General features: G+C 37.4%; 1 protein-coding gene across 5 annotated transcripts; it reads left to right on the plus strand.

Annotated features, from left to right (window-relative positions):
• The first annotated feature begins 987 nt into the window (after positions 1–987).
• LOC133309939 (ATP-dependent RNA helicase DBP2-like) lies at positions 988–13567 on the plus strand. Of its 5 annotated transcripts, none has more exons than XM_061510800.1 (15): positions 988–1353; positions 2235–2327; positions 2473–2637; positions 2775–2870; positions 3453–3527; positions 3832–3993; positions 4608–4688; positions 5117–5215; positions 5677–5772; positions 6604–6735; positions 11079–11153; positions 11374–11463; positions 11562–11636; positions 12342–12541; positions 13224–13567. In XM_061510800.1, exons 1-14 carry the CDS (start codon positions 1075–1077, stop codon positions 12516–12518), a joined length of 1695 nt encoding a protein of 564 aa, XP_061366784.1. In that variant the 5' UTR covers positions 988–1074; the 3' UTR covers positions 12519–12541; positions 13224–13567. The 5 variants fall into 5 exon arrangements, 3 of the variants coding, with proteins under 3 accessions (XP_061366784.1, XP_061366785.1, XP_061366786.1); XM_061510801.1 differs by lacking the exon at positions 13224–13567 and adding an exon at positions 12756–12977; XR_009751380.1 differs by lacking the exons at positions 12342–12541; positions 13224–13567 and adding an exon at positions 11251–11299 and having other exon boundaries at positions 11562–11608.
• Positions 13568–20032: the final 6465 nt, after the last annotated feature.

The following is a 20032-nucleotide window of genomic DNA, read 5'->3' on the forward strand; positions in this document are numbered from 1 at the left end:
AGATCTCAATATCAAAACGACGTCGTTTTGGGAATAAATGCAGATAACTTATCTGCATTAACTGCAGAAACATTTTTCCCACAAAATAATTCAACCAAAAATTAATTTATTTTTAATTATTTTTATATTTAAAAAAAATGTAAACTTTTGAAAATAAAATAAACTTTTAACTTAATAATCATAATACTTCTATAAAAAAAATCAAAATACAAAAAGAAACATTTAAAAACAATACATGATTATGAAAGTAAAATAAGGTAGATAGTGTAAAAGGAAGAGAATGGAAGCGGTTACTTACCACCATTTTAAGTTTATTATTTATTTTATTATTGTTGGATTAATTTGAAATTATTGGAAATTTTTGTTTTTTTTAACTGTTGTGATAAATCTAAAATGATAATAAATATAGTCTTTCCTAAAATAATAAATTTTATATACATTATTGTCACCAACTCTCCATTGTAATGAATATTAAACTGTAAGGTATCTCAACTCTTGAAACTTTTTTATTAATGGTAAAATATTAAAAACAAATATAGTTTAATGAGTTTGTACCATTACGTCATCAAGTTTTACTTAAAATTGCAAAAGATCCGGATTTAGTTGAAAAAGAAAAAAGAAAAAATGTTTGTCATTCTAAATGACATAACTTGTGTTATTTTACTCTCTTAAAGAAGTGAGATCCACGTCTTTATATTTTTTTGTCCATTCTCTCTCATCTTTTATCTATTTTTTTCTCTTACTTAAAATGACACAACTTTATATTCTTAAAATGATACACATTTAAAAAAAAAAAAATAACCTGCTAGACAATAAATAAATATCTAATTATTGAACATTTTTCAAAAATAACAAAAATTATACTTAAAAAATGGGCCATGTAATTGGGTCTCAATATTATCATGTAAGCCCATATAGTAAGAAAGAGAGAGAAAGCACCATAGCTACGAGTTAGGCTATCCCCGTTTTTTCATACTCGTCATCGTTATCATTATCACGAACTCACCTTACTGTGAGAAAAACCTCTTTGTCTCGTTCTCTCTCCGTGTGTGTTAGGAAGATAAGGGATAAACGATGTCGTATGTGCCTCCACACCTGAGAAACGGGAGCTCAACCACCGTGGCTACCCTAGACAATCACAACCACCACCATCACACAAAGCTCGCATTTCCCTCCTCAAACTCTCACTCCAATGACAACAACTACAACAACAACTCTCTCACTTCGTCTCTCTCCAACGCCTCTCGCCGGAGTTCCGTCGCTCCTCCGCCGTCCCGGATTCTCGCCGTCCCCGACCCCGTCATCCCTCACTGGCAACCCTCTGAGCGCGTTTCCCGCATGAACCCCGACCAGGTTCCAATCCAATCACCATTTTCACTGTTTATCAACTTCCATTTCAATTTCATATCGTAGTTCTCTTTCGCTTCTTTTGTTTTTGGTTTTTTAACCTTTGAACTGAATGAATGTTTTGATTTCGAGATTTTTCGAAGGAATGTATGTCTGTTTCTCTTCATATGTTTAGGGATTTTTTATTATTTTTTCCCCTAATTTTAATTTTGTGTTTCGCTGGTGTTACTGTGATGCATTGCTTTTTTTATGAAAGTGGTGGACTTTTTTTTTAATTCAGTTCAGGAAGTTTATTATGGAAGTTTGGTTCAATTGGAATTTTGGGATATGATCACGAGCATTGTAATTATTAGTAAATGTAGTGCTTGCAACAAAGAAAATCAGAGGAGTGGTGGCTTTTTAACTACCTGGAAGCTGAATAGGACAGTATTGTGTTGTTGTGGAGTGAGCTATTTCGGCCGCAGGCTTTAAAGTGAGTGAGAAGGGTAGAGGTGACTTTTCGTCAAAGAAGGAGCTAGAAAGGTTGCTATTTTCACCTTGGATGCAAAGTGAGTTTTTACTAAGTTGTGATGAAGGGGGCTTCAACTTTTGTGGTTTATCAACGACTGTTATAGATTTTTCTTCAACATCCCGAACCTTGTTATTTCCTTTTCTGTTGGTCCTTACAATCGCTCTCTCTACTGTTTTGGTCATCTTAATTGTCTCTCTTTTAGGGTATATTTAATAGAGTTATCATTATGTCATTTTGTCTTTTTTAAAGTTCTGCGAGCTAGCTTTTGTCTTCATACTTCATTTCTACCCTTATGTTGCTATGTCTACCTGTTCTCTCTAGTTTTATAACCACAAGCAAATATTGGTTACTGAATTCTAGTGCTTGCTATATCCAGATTGAAGAAGTCCGCTTGCGGCTTAATCTTGATGTTACTATTGCATCTGACTCTCCTGCTGCACCTGCACCAATTGAATCATTTACTGATATGGTATTTAATTTTTTTGATCGTGTTCATTTTTCTTTCATGTAATTATGTGCTATCTTTACAACCCCCCCCCCCCCCCCCCCCAAAAAAAAAAAAAAAAGAGCTATTATGGCAAATGTGTGTGAAATTGTGAACTTCTTTGTTCTAGTGTTTGCACCCAAGTATCATGAAGGATATTGCTTATCATGAATACACTAGGCCAACTTCTATCCAGGCACAGGCCATGCCAGTTGCTCTCAGTGGAAGGGATCTATTGGGTTGTGCTGAAACGGGTAGTGGGAAGACTGCAGCTTTCACAATTCCTATGATACAGGTCTGAACTTATTAGACATTACATGTTTACTGAACTCTGTAATGATATCCTTAGATTCCGTGTGGTGAAAAAACAAACCAATTACAAAGATCATCCTTTTCTTTGTGATTTAATGTTTTTTTCCTTCCTATTTTTAGCATTGCTTGGCCCAACCTCCAATTCGGCGCAATGACGGTCCCATGGCATTAATTTTGGCTCCTACTAGAGAACTTGCTCAACAAATAGAAAAAGAGGTGATATATGTAGTTTTATGTGGATGAATCATGGGTTATCTGGGGAAGACTTTATTGTTTATTTCTCCAGTTCTAGTTGATAATTTTCTTTGTAAGCCATAAATGATTTTAGGACTATCTCTAAATGATACTTATATCTGGATTCACATGGAGCTTGAGACATGAATGTTTTTACTTTTTTCTCACCTTTGAATTTTTTTAAAAGTGGAAGTAAATAGTCAATTATACTCCCCTTATGGCCATTCTTACTACAATGATTTTAATTATTTATTTTTAATTTTTGGATGCAAAGCCTCAAAGTTTTTTATTCTCTCTTTTTTTATGCTGAGATTGTCTATTCTCTATGTTTCTTCCCTATTTGGTATTTGGATCCCTAACAAATTTGTCATGGGTACAAGATTCTTGCTATCATTGAATTATCCATTGTGTAATTTTATAATCAGCATCTTCTCTTATTATGCCTGAAACTAGGATCTACATCAATTCATTTCGTTTTATCTATTATTATCTCCTTTCTATGAATTACCCGTTTTTTGTTGTTGTTCTGTCAAGAATCTTTGTTGTGTTTTTTTCTTTTGGCAGGTTAAAGCTTTTAGCAGATCTCTCGAGTCATTGAAAACTGCCATAGTTGTGGGTGGAACTAACATTGAAAAGCAGGTAATTATATGTTTACATAATCTTCTCTTTTTATGCCTGTTTTTGTTAAAAGTTTGGTCAAAGACAAATGATGATTATGATTTGTCTTATTGGCATTACAAAATTCTGTTTAGTGTGGTCAAAGAGCTTCATATATGTATAAGCTATTATAAATCTTTGATTTCATTTTTAGTTTTGCTGTGTTTTCATGCAGCTAGTATACATGTGTTATGTGTTTGGGAACACTTTCTAATTTAAATTTAATTCAGCTCCACTCGAATGTAACATTATTTTCTGCATGTTTTCTTTCTGGTCTCTATGACAGAGGTCTGAACTAAGAGCAGGGCTTGAAATAGTGGTTGCCACTCCTGGAAGATTTATTGATCACTTACAACAAGGCAATACTTCCCTCTCTAGAATTTCTTTTGTTGTTCTAGACGAGGCAGATAGAATGCTTGATATGGGTTTTGAACCACAGATAAGAGAGGTTAGTGTTGTTAGACTTTTTCTTGGGTATGTGAACTTTTGCTTTATTTTCACAACAATTCCATTCCTAATGTAAGATATATGTTTGTGACTTCATTACAGTGTTTGTGCTTTTCTTTACAACGTTTCCAAATTCAGTTGTTTCCATGGATCTCTTTTCCTGTTCACTTCAACTGTTGCCATAATTAAATTTGGTACTCAAGCCAATGATGTCAAACATTATGATTTGGCTATGGGAGTCCAACCTCTTTAAGAATTTATCAGGAGAAGGTCTCCTTAGATAAGAAAGAAAAACGAGGTTACAATTTCCAAAGCACGAACTCAACAATAAAATGATTCCTCTTGTCTGGATAGAAATTTCATTTTCATTCTCAGATTTAAGAATTTAGCAGTTTCATTTGTCTGTACCTTACATGAGTTGGATTTTCATGACCTAACTATTATGGTCATGCTTGGAATTTTTTTACCTGATTATTGCATATATGCTCTCTTGTGAATGGGTTATCAGAAATAAAAAAGCCTTTTATGTTGCAATATTACATTCTTGTGTTGAATTAATAGATGTGCATCTAAATTACCGAAAGAAAAACTTACATTTTCTAATATTATCCTCAGGTAATGAGAAGTCTTCCAGAGAAGCATCAAACATTGCTGTTTAGTGCAACTATGCCTGAGGAGATTGAAGCATTAGCAAAAGTCAGGTTTCCTTTGTTCTCAACACATGTTTTTTCGACATTGGTATCTTCTCCTTTGAGCTATGTTAAAATAATGCATGGTGTTATTCTGATATATTGAAGTGACTTTCTGTGTGCTAATGGTAAGACAAGTAACAAAATAACTCTAGCATTTAGGTTTTGCTTTTCACTGAAATAATTTTATAAAAAATTCTTGCTGCTTGATGATAAAATGTATTTGAATTGTAGATGTGTGTTCCATAATTTGAATATCATTGTTTTTCCTTTTGGCTTTCTTTATTTTATCTTGCCCCCATGATTTTCTTTATAATTAAATGATAGTCCCAAAATATCCTTTTTAAGCATTTTCCTGTCATCAATATATTTCTTTGTAAGTTCAGTTGTTGAAAGAGTTTTTTTGAAGCTCAACAATTTTCTGTTCAATTTCAGGAGTATTTAGCTAGCCCTGTACAGGTGAGGGTGGGAAAAGTCAGTAGCCCAACAACTAATGTTTCACAAACTCTTGTGAAGGTTTCTGAAGATGAGAAGGTACATTTACTAAGCTAACAAAAATAAATATACTTTCATTAATAGATGTATTAAAAATTATCCAGTTTCAACTTTCCTACAATATTGGCTATCAATAATTTTCAAAGATTGTTTTTAATTTCTCTACGGTTTCTTGTTTTCATTCTCCCTGTTTCTGGAAGGAGTGGTATTCTGAGGAGTTGTAGTTGTATGCAAGTTCTTACGTACATGACATGAAACATGTGTGGGCATAAAATTAAATAAGTGGAGAATGCATAAGATTGAGAAAAGTTATAGAGGTAAGAGTGGAAAAATGAGGATAGTGGAGAAAGAAACTGGATAAATTATTTAGTTTATTTACATTTTAACCCTACGTTTTCTGAAATATGCGTGGTCCTTCTCTTCAATTTTTTATTTTTTGTTTCTCTTTTCATCTGTCTTGCTTTTGGTTTCTGTTCTGAAATCTTATAATGTTCTTGTAGATTGATCGGCTTCTAGATTTGCTTGTAGAGGAGGCATCACAGGCTGAAAAGTGTGGTCATCCATTTCCATTAACAATTGTGTTTGTTGAGAGAAAGGTATGCTGTATTCTTTGTACATTCTATGTATCAATATGTCATCTACATTTCTTATATGTTTAGATACAAGAAGTCAAAAGTTAAATGCTTCAATGTTTATGGTTAGTCATGCCGAATTATCTCTCCATTATGGCATTATGCCCATTTTCAATTTTATTTTCTCATTTTGTGCTGTGACCTGACCCAATTTTTTGTTTTCTGTTCTTGCATATTGTAATAATGCACTGCAGAATTGAATCAAGCTCAACTTAGAATTATTGGATTTGGGTTCCAAACTCTTCCTAGTAGAGTAATGATATTTGTTAATTTGATTTGTGTGCCAAACTAGTTGCATGCATTCCTTGAACTATATTTTTGTAACTCTGCTTTGTTTTATGGGGCAGATGGCAAATAGATTGCTTCAACTTTAACCTGGCAAATTCACCTGAAATTTTGGCAAATAGGCAATTGACCCTTCCATCCAACAACCACAATTAGCCCCATTATCCCACTCGGCAGGGTCATCAAAATGCGATAAATTTCTAAAATCCCATATGATCATGAAATTAAAAGAAATTACATTTAGTAGCACTCTTGTTGTATCTAGCCAAACTCAACTTAGTTAACCTAATTTCCTTGCTTTCTTTCACTTAGTGAATGAAATGGGTTATTTGCTAGATATTGAGAGTTTAAGTGGATTAGTTCCAAAATCGGAAACCACAGGTAGTTTGATAGTGTTAAAGTTGAGGCGGGTTATTTTTATTTTAGCCTAAAATAATATTTGAGCGGTTTGTTTAAACATTGATATCTCCATGTTTCTCGTTATTTATATTTCGATGTGGCTGCATGCAGACAAGGTGTGACGAAATTGCTGAAGCATTGGTAGCTCAAGGATTATCTGCAGTTTCTCTTCATGGTGGCCGCAGTCAGAGTGAAAGAGAGGCTGCCCTGCAAGATTTTCGGAGTGGCTCCACCAGCATTTTGGTAATCTCTCCTGCATTGCTAGAGCACAATACTCAAACTTTATCAGTACATCATTTTTCTTCTTTTTGCTTTCATTCCCTTACCAAATCTGTGGTTATCCTCAACAATATTTTGTCATCACCCATCACAACTAATCGTTCAAAATGGATATTGGTATTTGGTAGTTATGAAAATAGTTTTGAGAAATATAGTGAAGCCAGCTGTGGCTTGTCTAAAAACATTGAAGCCAGCCTTGGCTTGTTCTAATCCCTTAGATTGCTAAATGAAATTCCTTCTTGTATCAAACAGGGAAAAGAAAAGAAAATTTTGAGCTTAAATGATTATGTTTATGATAAGACACATGTGAAGGTGTATCATAGGAGGCGTCACGGGGGATTATTTAGCCATGAGAGTATTCTAGATGATAGTGCATGTAATTAATTGAGTATCTGTAATTCTGTTATGGGCAAATTCTGTTATATAGATGCTGAGATGGCTAAGTTGGTTAGGATGATGGGTTATATGGGGCGTTGGGCATGTGAGGGAGGGGCAGCTTGGAATTGGAATTGGAACTTGGACTTGGAGAGATCAACATCTCTTTAATTTGCTTATATTTAGCTTCTGCCTTTTGAACTTTCCTTCTGTTAACAGCATTGCTCTGTTGTAGTTACTTTTATGCAAATTTCCTTTGCTGTAACCTTTGTTTCTTCAATATACAGAAAATCCAGATATTTTTCTGGGCCAAAAATTGTTTGATTTCTTTGTTATCTGATCCAGTCTTATCAACTGGTATCAGAGCACTTCGATCCGGGGTGCTTTGAATGGTTCTTACATGCAACACGGACAACCGGTTTGAGATCATAAAAGAGAGGATGAGGAATTGGTGGAGGAGCATCACCAATGCAATGATCGTAGATTGAATGAGATCTTCCAACTCCTACAACAGGAAATTGGCAGGGATAGGCGTAGTCAGAGTAGGCATCACCATTGCGGCCGCTCGCGTTGGAGGAGCCTAAAATCCACCGAGTCTGAGGGTGGGTCTTGGGCAGAATTTGATTTCCGTGGTGGGCAGCGACCTATACCCAGACTCGAACTACCTAGGTTCTTTGGCGATGATGTCCATACATGGATGATGAAGGTCAGACGGTATTTCCAACTCAATCAGATCTCTGACAGGGATAAGGTCGAAGCGGTGATGGTTGTGTTGAAAGGCCCAGCTCATAATTGATTTGGGATAGAAACCACCCAAATGCTTCTTAGACAGAATTTAGAGCAGAAGTCATGGAGCGTTTTCAGTTGGAGGTCACTGGGAGTCCTTACCAAGAGCTTATGAATCTGAAGTAGACCGGAGATGTGGCTTCTTTTCGAGCGGAGTTTGAAAAGATTATTAGCACTTTGCACTATGCAAATGACCAAATGCTCATGCAGATTTGGCTACATGGGGTCTGTGATAGTTTCTGTACATAGCTTTTGCAAAAGAATATCGTCGGTTTAACGGAGATGATGAGGGAGACTTCACTGGTAGAGAGGAGGAATCTTGCGTGGGTCAGTGATGGGTTTGGGGTTGGATGCCAAACAAAGTGGGCTGGAATGGATCGTGCGAGTCAGCCCAATAGGTTGATCTATGATAGGCTTGAAAGTTAGTTAGGGAATTCTTCTAGAATGTTCGTAGAGAATAAGATAAAAGGTGGGATAATATGGGGAGTGGGTATGTGAATTGTAATGGATTTGGTTGGGGTAGTGTGTTGGGAAGAGGTGTTGTTGGAGCCCTCTGTTGCCATTTTCGTAGTGTCTTTTCTGTTGCCATTTTCGTAGTGTCTTTTCTGTTACCATTTTCATAGTTCTCTAAGGCTGTTTTCAGCCATTACCATCGTTATTTTGGATATTGGTGTCTGTAAAGCTGATTTTCCATAGTATATTTCTGTGTTTCCACTCTGTTTGTGTGTGAATTTCTTGAGGTTTCATCGATTTGGTATTAGAGCATCTTCGATTTCAGAAGTGCTTATGGTCCAAATCCTTGAGAAGGTGAAAACCAGGGGAGAACTTAGAGCATGGGCGAAGGCCAGCGGAAAATGATAAAAATCATAGATGCATGGAAAGAGAAGCAAGAGTCTCTAACTGTGGAAGCCAAGAAGCAACAGGATGGTGATGGCAAAGACATTTCAGAAAAGAAAAAAAATAAAAATGCAGAAGAAATTGGAGAAGAACCAAAAAAAAAAAAGAAGCACAAGAAGACAAAGGAGATCAATAGGAAGAAGAGGTAGATGTTGAACAAAAAAAAAAGGAGACGGAGAAGAACTTGCAGAAGAAAAAAGAAACAAAAGAAGTCACAGAAGAAAAAGAGGATAAAAGAGACGACGAAGTAAAACAGCTAGGAGATGTGACACCATACCCGGGTATTAGATTCTGGGTCGACTTGTCAAGTGGGCAGAGCGGAGATATGACAGCCCGCCCGGCCTTTATGAAGCGGGCTAACAATAGCAAGGACGTGAGGCCCAACTTCAGGGTTACTGGGATGCAGAATGGGCCCGATGACTTCAGGGTTACCGAGTTGTGAAATGGGCCGAACATATATGGCCCGGGAAGATTAAACAAGACGACAGTTGATTGTAACTGTTAGAATAGTTTAGTGTATATAATAGAATAATCCAACATCTTGTGGGCTTAGTCCATTAGGTCTTTTAGTCTCTTTAAATAGAGAGCTCTTGTACACGATTATTCAATATACAATTATTCTTTAATCTCAAGTTAGTACCAGAGCTATTTGTTTTGGGCATCCGCTTTTGCTAAAACCCTAAGTCCACTGCTTGGGTGTTCTCTTTTACTTTGCCGTGCGTCCTTTCGGCAAGTTATCATCAGCTGTGTGTCCCTCCGGTAGATCCTCTATGCCGTGCATCCTTCCGGCTTGATTCTTCAACCGTTAGAATCACCAATTGCTGCCAGAACCACCGTTCCTCACTGGTCACATCCACCAGAGTACTGTTCCGGTGTCGATTTCAACCGGAAAGCTAGCGACCAGAGTAACATTGGAAACCAACCTGATGAGGGGCAACGCCTAGAAGGGGTGACCTCCAACAATGGAGGTGTGAGGCTGGTCAAGAAAAACCTTATTGTAGCTGGAGTAAGGGGAGGGTCGAGGTTCGGGTGGCGCAGAAATTTACGCTTCCAGAGCAATGCTCATTTTTCACCAGACCAAATCTACCAAAACCAGCACTTCCCCATCATCTTGATGGGTACTGACAAATTGAAGCTGGAAGGGGAAGAGTAGTTCTGTGATAGTGAAAGCATGGAGGATGGCGAGACTCATCGGTTGAGCATCCTTGGTATTGTGGGTCTCATTTCCAGCCACTGGTTGAAGTTGAGGGGTGAGATTCATGGAAAGGAAATGGAATTGAAGCTGCCAATGTGGTCAAGATGCTACAAGAATTGGGATCCTGGATGAAGTTCTCTCACCTTACTTGTCCTCTCTCTTCACCTTGAAGACAAGGTGAGTTTTGGAGGGGGAATATTGATGGGCCTGAAAGTGAGTGAGTGAGTTAGTTAGGGAATTTTTCTAGAACGTTCCTAGAGAATGAGAAAAAAGGTGGGATAATATGGGGAGTGGGTATGTGAATTGTAATGGATTTGGCTGGGGTAGTGGGTTGGGAAGAGGTGTTCTTAGAGCCCTTTGTTGCCATTTTCGTAGTGGCTTTTCTGTTAGCATTTTCATAGTGTCTCTAAGGCTGTTTTCAGCCATTACCATCGTTATTTTGGATATTGGTGTCTGTAAAGCTGATTTTCCATAGTATATTTCTGTGTTTCCACTCTGTGTGAATTCCTTGAGGTTTTATCAATTTATAATCTAATTTTTTCAATTTTAGTAAACTCATTAAAGTAACATGCACTGCGTTGTCTGCGTGCCACCTCCTATGTCTGTGATGGAACCTATTTTTATAAAACTGGAAATAATGAAAACATAAATGGAGCCAAGCTCCTTACAAGATAAAATGCAGAAAATAAACCCCTAGAGACCTCAACTCCCAGAGATCCCCAAATTTCCCCACTAACCAATTCTGAATACATGCATACCTCACACTCCCACACTCCCCTCCTTATATCCTATTATTTGAGAATATTCTAGAACAACTCCCTAACTAACTAACTAATTATCTCAGGCCCATCACTAATTATCTCAGCCCATCAGTCTGCTACAGTGCTTAACATATGGACCTATGATATATTGATATTTATATTGTACTTTCCTTTTTCCTTCACGTAATTCTAATTAAAATTTTAAATCCTCACAATTTTTGCATAATTATATTAAATAAATTTTTGAAATTTTATCCGCTAACCATATTAATTGTTTATACTGCATCATGCAGGTTGCTACTGATGTCGCATCTCGGGGATTGGATGTCACAGGAGTGTCGCATGTCATCAATCTAGATCTTCCAAAGGTATTTCTGCTTCAAGCGGAAACTACTTGATGAATGAGTTTTGTCTTTAATCCACTAAGAAAAAGAATATCTGAAAACGGACGGGGATTTTCCGCAGTTAATGAATTGTCATTCTGCTACTGCTATGTTGGCATCTCATTAGACTGGTAATTTTCAGTCAAATTTAATTTCATTGAGAAATACATACCTGAAGCTTCAGTTATGGCTGCCTCAATTATAGACCATGGAAGATTATGTACACCGAATTGGAAGGACAGGGCGTGCGGGATCAACCGGCCTATCTACTTCCTTTTACACTGATCGTGACATGGTACTTGCTATCCTCCTTTTCTTAAAAAAAAATTAATGAAAAATTTGAACTTGGCTTTTTCCTCTTGACTTTGATATTAATATGATTCTGCTCTTTAGTTCCTTGTGGCAAATATAAGGAAAGCAATAGCTGATGCTGAATCTGGGAACAGTCCGGCGTTTGCAACTGGAAAGGTACCATATTTGTCCTGCTAGAATGAGTTAGGACTCTTGTGGTCCAGTTGGAATACCAATAAATATGATGGTGAAGAATGAATAAATGAGTTTTCAATATAATTTTACTGGTGTCTCGTATATACTAAACGGACAATTAGTGTTTAAGGACTCTTACGGTGTTAGTTGTTTTATTGGGCTGGGCTTGTAGTAGCTAGTTGTAGTTGTACTGTACTAGTTTAGTAGTATAATTAGATGTCTGAGTTTTGTGTCTAAGACATTCACTTTCTCCCGAATCCTATTTCAATTTCGGGATATTATATGTTGAGATATATAGTCCCACATTGGTTGTATGTGCAACTAATGTGGAGTTTATAAGGTCTTGGACACTCTCACCCTTTGAGCTAGCTTTTGGGGTGATGTATCCCAAGGTTCTTTACATGGTATCAGAGCCTCGCCGCTCCCCACTTTCTCTTGTGGCGTTTGTTAGCACAGGTAGGCTGGGCCTGTTGCATTGTCCACTCTTCAAGCCCAATGGGCTCTCGTGTGAGGGGGCGTGTTGAGATATATAGTCCCACATTGGTTGTATGTGCAACTAATGTGGAGTTTATAAGGTCTTGGGCACTCTCACTCTTTGAGCTAGCTTTTGGGGTGATGTATCCCAAGGTTCTTTACATTATATTTAACCTTGGGCTTCACTGTTGACTTTCTGCTATTGGCTTCTAGGTTGCTAGAAGGAAGGAGAAAGAAGCGGCAGCTGCACAAAAAGAGGCAAATATCGCCTTATCCAAGCACTTGGGATCGGGATCTGCTTCCATTAACATCGAAGATAAGTATAAATTCATGATCACTCCTTCAAACTTTAAAGGAGAGGGCGCAGCAGATAGTGCCTGGGATGATTGATGACAATTGCCAAAGCCTTCAAGGTTGGTAATGTAGCTTTTTGTTTTATTTTTTTTATTAATCTTGTTATGATCCCATTTGTAAGGTATGGGACTTGAAGTTCCACATCAGTTATATGGACAACTAATATGGGATTTATAAGTTCTTGGACACTCCCATCTTTTGAGCTAGCTTTTGGGGTGGTGCATCCCAAAATTCTTATCAAATGGTATTAGATCCTTCCACTATGTCTCCCAGTTGCAATCGAGCTACGCGGGTGGTTACGTAGGCATTGCAGTGTTCGCTCGTGGCTAGTAAAAGACTAGCGCAAAGCCCGCATGGGCGCCGGAGTTGCGGATTGTGGTGGAATTTTATGATCTTATTTGCAAGGTATGGGAATTGAAGTCCCACATTGGTTGTATGAGCAACTAATGTGGGGTTTATAAGGCCTTGGACATTCCCATCCTTTAAGTTAGCTTTTGGGGTGACATCCCAAAGTTCTTATCATCTTCCTTTTTTTTGTTGGGGGGGGGGGGGGGGGAGTTTCCATCTTCTTGGTGGTCTGTCTTGGTTGGTCACACTTATATATCATGGCTTCGCTTGCTGCAACTCTTTCCCTCGACACCCGAGCTAATGGTTTCCATGTGCAAACTGCTGTTATATGTTTTGTGGTTCTGATGCATAATTGATATATTCTGTTCTGACTTGGAATATGTGCATATATAGGTTGGTTGCTTCTTAGATGCTGTGGAGATGGACAAGTTTCTAGTTTTGCAAGTTTACGTATTATCTCTCACTGTTGTTCTAGCTAGCTCACTTGTAACAAGTAGCTTGCTAGACAGACGCATTGTACAGTTATATAGGTAATGCATCTTATGTAATACTAGAAACGCATGTTTTCTTTATATTTGTGTTGCGGCAAATGTGCCTGTATTCCTACAGGTATTTCCGCATCATCGAATGTATATCCAGCTTTGTGTATTCCACTTCCATGTTTAATTTCTTTTTTTAGCACTTTTACGCATTTTAGAATACCCACGAAAATGTGGTAATTGTTTTTTATTCATGTATTTGGTCTATTATTTCTGCCATTCCTTCGTTTTTTTAGGTTACTTGTTTTACTATCCCTTGCACCTTTATTTCGGTGCCCGTCCTCTTTGCACGTGTCACTTAAGCGTCTGAGTTTATGTAATAATTTGAACAGTTATTTTCTTGATAATAAAAGAAAATGGTATAAAAAATAAAAATAAAAAGCCTATGATGTAGGTAAAATAAAAAATGAAGACAAAATAGAGTTGTTAGTGACAATTTGACTATTTGCAACTAGCCTAATTTGTTCAAGAATCAATTATTGTTATTCAAAGGATCATATAGTCTATGGGGAATATGTTTCTCCCGGAGAGACATTATTCTTCTTGCAGGTATATAGACATGTTTGCCTTCTTTTTTTCTTTTTTCTTTTTTCTTTTTATTTATAGTGGTGGGACTCACAGAGCTCGAGTCTGTAACATAAGAGGAGATATTTTCTATTATTGGAGAATATACAAACCTATAGTTTATAAGATTTATGTTTTTTATATTATAGGAAATAAATTTTTTTTTTTTATACACACATAGAAGTGTATAAGGTCCATGTGAGGAGAAGATGAAGAAAGAGAAAAGGTGGGTTCCATTCGTATGAGACAAAATTGTATATTGTAACTTTAGAAATATATTTCCAATAGTTTATATATATATATATATATATATATATTTATATATATATATATATATAGTGTGTCATTTTAAATGACACATGTTACATCTTTTTTTTTTTTTTTTTGGTAAACTCACCTTACATCTTTTTACCCTCACAGAGGTGAGACTTATATTTTTAAAACTTTTTTCCTCCACTTTCTCTCCTATTATTTATCTCTTTCTCTCTCTAAAATGACAAAATTTTATATCATTTAAAATGATATACATTTTTTCATATATATATATATATATATATATATACAAAGGTAGGATCCTTTGACACCGGTGTCAAATTTGAATTTTGACACCTCATATGAGAGCCGTTAGATCAAAAAAGATTAACGACTCGGATTTGTAAGCATGTGACACCATTGATCTTTTTTGATCTAACGGCTATCAGATGAGGTGTCAAAATTCAAATTTGACACCGGTGTCAAAGGATCCTATCTCTCTATATATAGGCAGGATCATTTTACACCAATGTAAGTTACACTCTCAATTTTGACCATTGATCTCCCTTATATCTAAGGCTCTAATTTTTTAATAATGTGAGTAATTGGATACAAGTGGATCAATGATCAAGATTGAGTGTAAGACTTCTAACTCTTACACTGGTGTAAGATATATGTCTCTCTCTCTCTCTCTCTCTCTCTCTCTCTCTCTCTCTCTCTCTCTATATATATATATATATATATATATATATATATATTGGATACCAACCCTAATATAAAAGCTTGAGAAAGTCCCTGGCTTTGGTTATGTGAAGAATGAAAAGATGAAGAAGAGGCTGAAAATAAAAGGATGGGTAAGATTAAAGTTGTACAATATGATATGATTTTTTTTTGCATAAGCCTTTAACTTATTATTATTATTATTTCAGTATAAAAAAGGGGCCAAAGCCCAAAGAAAAAAAAGACTAACTAAGGGTTAGGCCACCAGCATCAGCAGCCAGTAGCGACCCTAAAACATGGGGGGGGATCTTGATGAATGATCATATTGGCTCCTAAAACACCTGGAAATTTCGCTAACCAATCAACGCTTCTATTCCTCTCCCTTCTAACATGGATAAAATGAATTTCCCAATCCTTAGCACATTAGGTCTTGATGTTATTAACCATGTGAGAGTTTATCCTAGAACCATTCCTACGGTTGAGGTCCTCAATCACCAGAGAGGAATCGCTATCTACAATTAGGAATTTTATCCCACATTCCCACGCAACTTGGAGACAAATCAGAATCGCCTAGCATTCCGCAACGACAGGACTACATCTCCATATACTCTAGGTAAAACCTCTCACCCACTCACCATTTTCATTCCTGATCAGGCCACTGCAAGTGGCTCTGTTAGAGATAACATCCACCACACCATCTACATTTAATTTCCCCCACCCTGTTGGAGGAGGAGACCAGGCCTCATAATCAAAAATCCCAGGAGGAGGGTTTCGATTGGATTAACATCCCAACACGGATCTCCACTATATATATAGATTAAAACTAGAAAGGATTACTGGGTCTGTTGAAATTGGGGTTATGAATCTCCCGATTTCTCCACATCCACAAATGCCATATAGATATTATGAAGATATGAGACCAGCATCCTTCGGACAAGCTTTTCCTAATGTACTATTGTAAGTCTGTCGAGAAAAAGTTCACAGAGTCTCCTCCCCTGAGCCAGGCCTTCTAAATTGGTCTTGCCCTCTTGTAGTCTCTCAAAACATGAAGACTATCATCACTTCATTTAGACAAACATGACAATAAGTAGATCCTCCCCACTTAGATGTGGTTTCCTTAGTCAGAATACAACACGGAAGCACCAACCAGATGAAATTGCGCATTCTATGTGGGCCGACCCAATTCTATATCCTTTTCCAAACTGGGTCAGGAGCTATGTTGTCAAAGCCCATAATATAATTGTAAGCAGTACTAACCAATCTCCTCTCACCAATATTATTTCTCTAAATTAACTAATTTGGTCCCCTATCGATGGAAGGAGGCAGAAACGAGCGAATGTGTTGAACCACATCAGATTGAAGAAACTCACTAATTAGGTCCAAATTCCACTATCCTGTGATGTCCTGAACAAGCTCATCACTCTTCAATTGAAGCATTTCATCATCCAAGGCACAATGGGTGAATTCGTGAAAAGACCTCTCCAAACATGTCCAAGAATCTTGCCAAAAAAGAATGTCGAGTCCATCACCCGTATCCCATTGCAAAGATTGACTAAAAATCTCCTAAATCGAGCACACCCTTTTCCAGAAACTGGAGTCATGACTTGAAGCCATGATTTTCCTCCTCCAGTCCAAGTTTCAACCATATTTACCATGTAACACTTGTACCCATAAATCCTATTTATTCTTAAGCATTTTCCACGCAACTTTGAAGAGGAAAGCTTTGTTATGGGCCTGCAACCTAAGCCACCAACTGATTGAGGAGTGCACAAAGTATCCCACTAGACTAACTGGGGTTTTCTTTTATGAGCTGAATCCCCCTAAATAAAGGACCTTTGCAGTTGTTCTATTTTTCTACAAATTGAAATAGGCAGAGTGTCGTACTGCATATGATAGGATGGAATAGGGTTGATAACTGATTTAACTGGGGTAGTTCTCCCAGCAAAGGATAGAAGGTTGGTTTTCCACACTGCTTGACCCTTCGGTTAATCCCTTCATAATTCGATTTCCTCCCTCGACCATGGTAAAGAGTGGCCCCAAGATATTTACCCAGGGACTCTGCCTGTCTAACTCCACTCTCCTGAACAATGGAAGCCTTAGTGGACAAAAGGGTATTTCTTGAGAAATAGATGACCGTTTTGTCAATACTCATAGCTTGGCCAGACATAGCACAAAATCTATTGAGGCAGTCAAACATCACCTCCAGTTGCTCCAAAGAAGCTTATCCAAACAAAACCAAGTCACCCGCTAACATTAGATGGGATATAAATGGAACTCTCCTCCCGGTAAATAGAGATTGGAGATCGATAAACCATGAAGAGCGGAGCTGATAAAGTCTTTAGCGTTGACGATCGAATAGAGATTGGAGACCGAATAAGCACCTTTGGCCCTTTGGTAAATAGGGACACATGTAGTTGTGCTTTGAGCACACGTACTGATATTAGTGCTTTGGAGTTTGGTAAATAAGTCCATGGGTAGGTGGTGAAGATGGCGTATGAGACTGTCCATTCTTAATCGCCAACGACAAAGAACTCCCAAAATGCTAAAGGTGCTCATTTGATCGTTCATTCACCAATCTCCATTCGACCACGTACGATAAAGACTTTACTAAAGGGCGAAAGGTGCCTAATCGGCCGCTAATCTCCATTCGATTGCTAATGATAAAGACTTTACCGAAGTGCCTAAGGTGTTCCCATTTAGCCGACAATCTCCATTGGAGAGCCTACGATAAAGACTTTACTGAAGGACAAAGGTGTCATTCGGTCACCAATCTTCTTTTGATTGCTAACGATAACTAACTCCCGAAGGGCCAAAGGTGCCCATTCGTTCATTCGGTCGCCAATCTGTATTCGATCACCTACGATAAAGACTTTACTAAATGGCCAAAGGGCCAAATTCATGTTTTCAATTCCATGCCTCTCCGCGTCTTACAACATTATGAAATTTGGGTATCCGAGGAGCGAAAAATTTGACCTTGCAAAGGACCTGTTTGATAAAATGCCTGAAAGGGACTTGTTATCCTGGACTATAATTCTCATCGGATATGTTGGGAACCGCAGACTTAGGGATGCCTATAAATTATTTGAGTTAATGTCTTAAAAGGATGTTGTTTCGTGGACTGCCAAGTTAATTGGGCATGCTCAGTAGTGAAGGTTTTTGATAGGATGCTTCGTATGGATTCCTTCGCCTGGAATGTGCTGCTTTTAGCATATGTTATGAATAGGAGAATTAAGGAGGTTATCGATTGTTTAAGTCAAAATCAGACCGGGATTTGATTTCTTGTAACAATAATTTCATGTTATTGCCGAAATGGAAATATGTTAATTGCTAGAAGACAGTTTGTCAAATCTCCAATATGTAAAGTGATCACGAGGACAACAATGGCGTCTGGATATTTGCAGAATGGAATGTTGTATGAGGCAAGAATTCTTATTGAGGAAATGCCTTAAAAAGATACGATTTCATACATTGCGATTTTTACTGGTTATGCTCATAACGGTCACTATGAAGATGCTTTGAACATGTTTATAGAGATAAAATGAGATGGAGAAAGTTTAAATAGGGACGCATGTAGTTGTGCTTTGAGCACATGTGCTAATATTAGTGCTTTGGAGTTTGGTAAACAGGTCCAAGGGTAGGTGGTGAAGAAGACATATGAGAATGCCCATTCTTAATCGCCAACGGTAAAGAACTCCTGAAATGCCAAAGGTGCCCATTCGATCGTTCATTCGCTAATCTCTATTCGTTCGAGTACGATAAAGACTTTATTGAAAGGCGAAAGGTGCTTAATCAACCGTCAATCTCCATTCGATTGCCAATGATAAAGACTTTACCGAAAGGCCAATGGTGCTCATTTGACCGCCAATCTCCATTCGATCACCTACGATAAAGACTTTACCGAAGGTGAAAGGTGTCATACTGTCGCTAATCTTCATTCGATCGCCAACGATAAAGAACTTTCGAAGGGACAAAGGTGCCCATTCGTCCATTCAGTCGCCAATCTTCATTCGATCACCAACGATAAAGACTTTACCGAAGGGAGTTGAAGCTTTTTTCCTTACAACATCATGATATCTGGGTATCTAAGAGGCAAAAAATTTGACATTACAAAGAACCTGTGTGATAAATAACCTGAAAGGGACTTGTTATCTTGGACTATAATTCTCATCGAATATGTTAGAAACCGCAGACTTGGGGATGCCCACAAATTATTTAAGTTAATGCCTTAAAAGGATGTTGTTTTGTGGATTGCCAAGTTAACTGGGTATGCTCAGTAAGGAAGGATTTTGATAGGATGCCTGCTAAAGATCCTTCTCCTAGAATGTGCTACTTTTAGCATATATTAGGAATGGGAGAATTGAGGAGGCCTGTCGATTGTTTAAGTCAAAATCAGACTGAGATTTGATTTCCTGGAACATAATGATTTCATGTTATGCCCGAGATGGAAACATATCAGAAGCTAGAAGACTGTTTGACAAATCTCAAATAACTAAAGTGATCATATGGACAACAATGGCGTCTGGATATTTGAATAATGGAATGTTGGATGAGGCAAGAATTCTTTTTGATGAAATGCATGAAAAAATGGGATTTCATACATTGCGATGTTTACTGGTTATGCTCGTAATGGTCACTGTGAAGATGTTTTGCACATGTTTGTGGTAATGAAATGAGATGGAGAAAGTTTAAATAAGGACGCGTGTAGTGTTGCTTTGAGTACATAGCTGATATTAGTGCTTTGGAGTTAGGTAAACAAGTCCATGGGTAGGTGGTGAAGACGAGGTATGAGACTGGGTGTTTCGTGGGTAATGCACTTCTTGTAATGTATTTTAAGTGTGGCAGAAAGCTAATGATGTATTTGAAGGAATAAAAGAGAAAGACATCGTCTCTTGGAGCACAATGTTAGCTGGTTATGCTAGACATGGATTTGACAGAGAGGCTTTAATGGTATTTGAGTCAATGAAGACAGTAGGTGTTAAACCTGGTGAGATTATTATGATATATATTTTAAACATTTCATACACATTTAGATTTCATATAGAGCTTGCTTTTGGCATTAGTTTCTACTCTCTTAACTCGTTGTATGCAAGATGTACATTCGGTCACCAGTCTTCATTCGATCGCCTA

The sequence above is a fragment of the Gastrolobium bilobum genome, unplaced genomic scaffold (genome assembly GCF_033153095.1).
Source record: "Gastrolobium bilobum isolate Gb01-03AN ecotype WA unplaced genomic scaffold, APGP_CSIRO_Gbil_v1 utg14995, whole genome shotgun sequence".
In the NCBI taxonomy this organism is placed as follows: Eukaryota; Viridiplantae; Streptophyta; class Magnoliopsida; order Fabales; family Fabaceae; genus Gastrolobium; species Gastrolobium bilobum.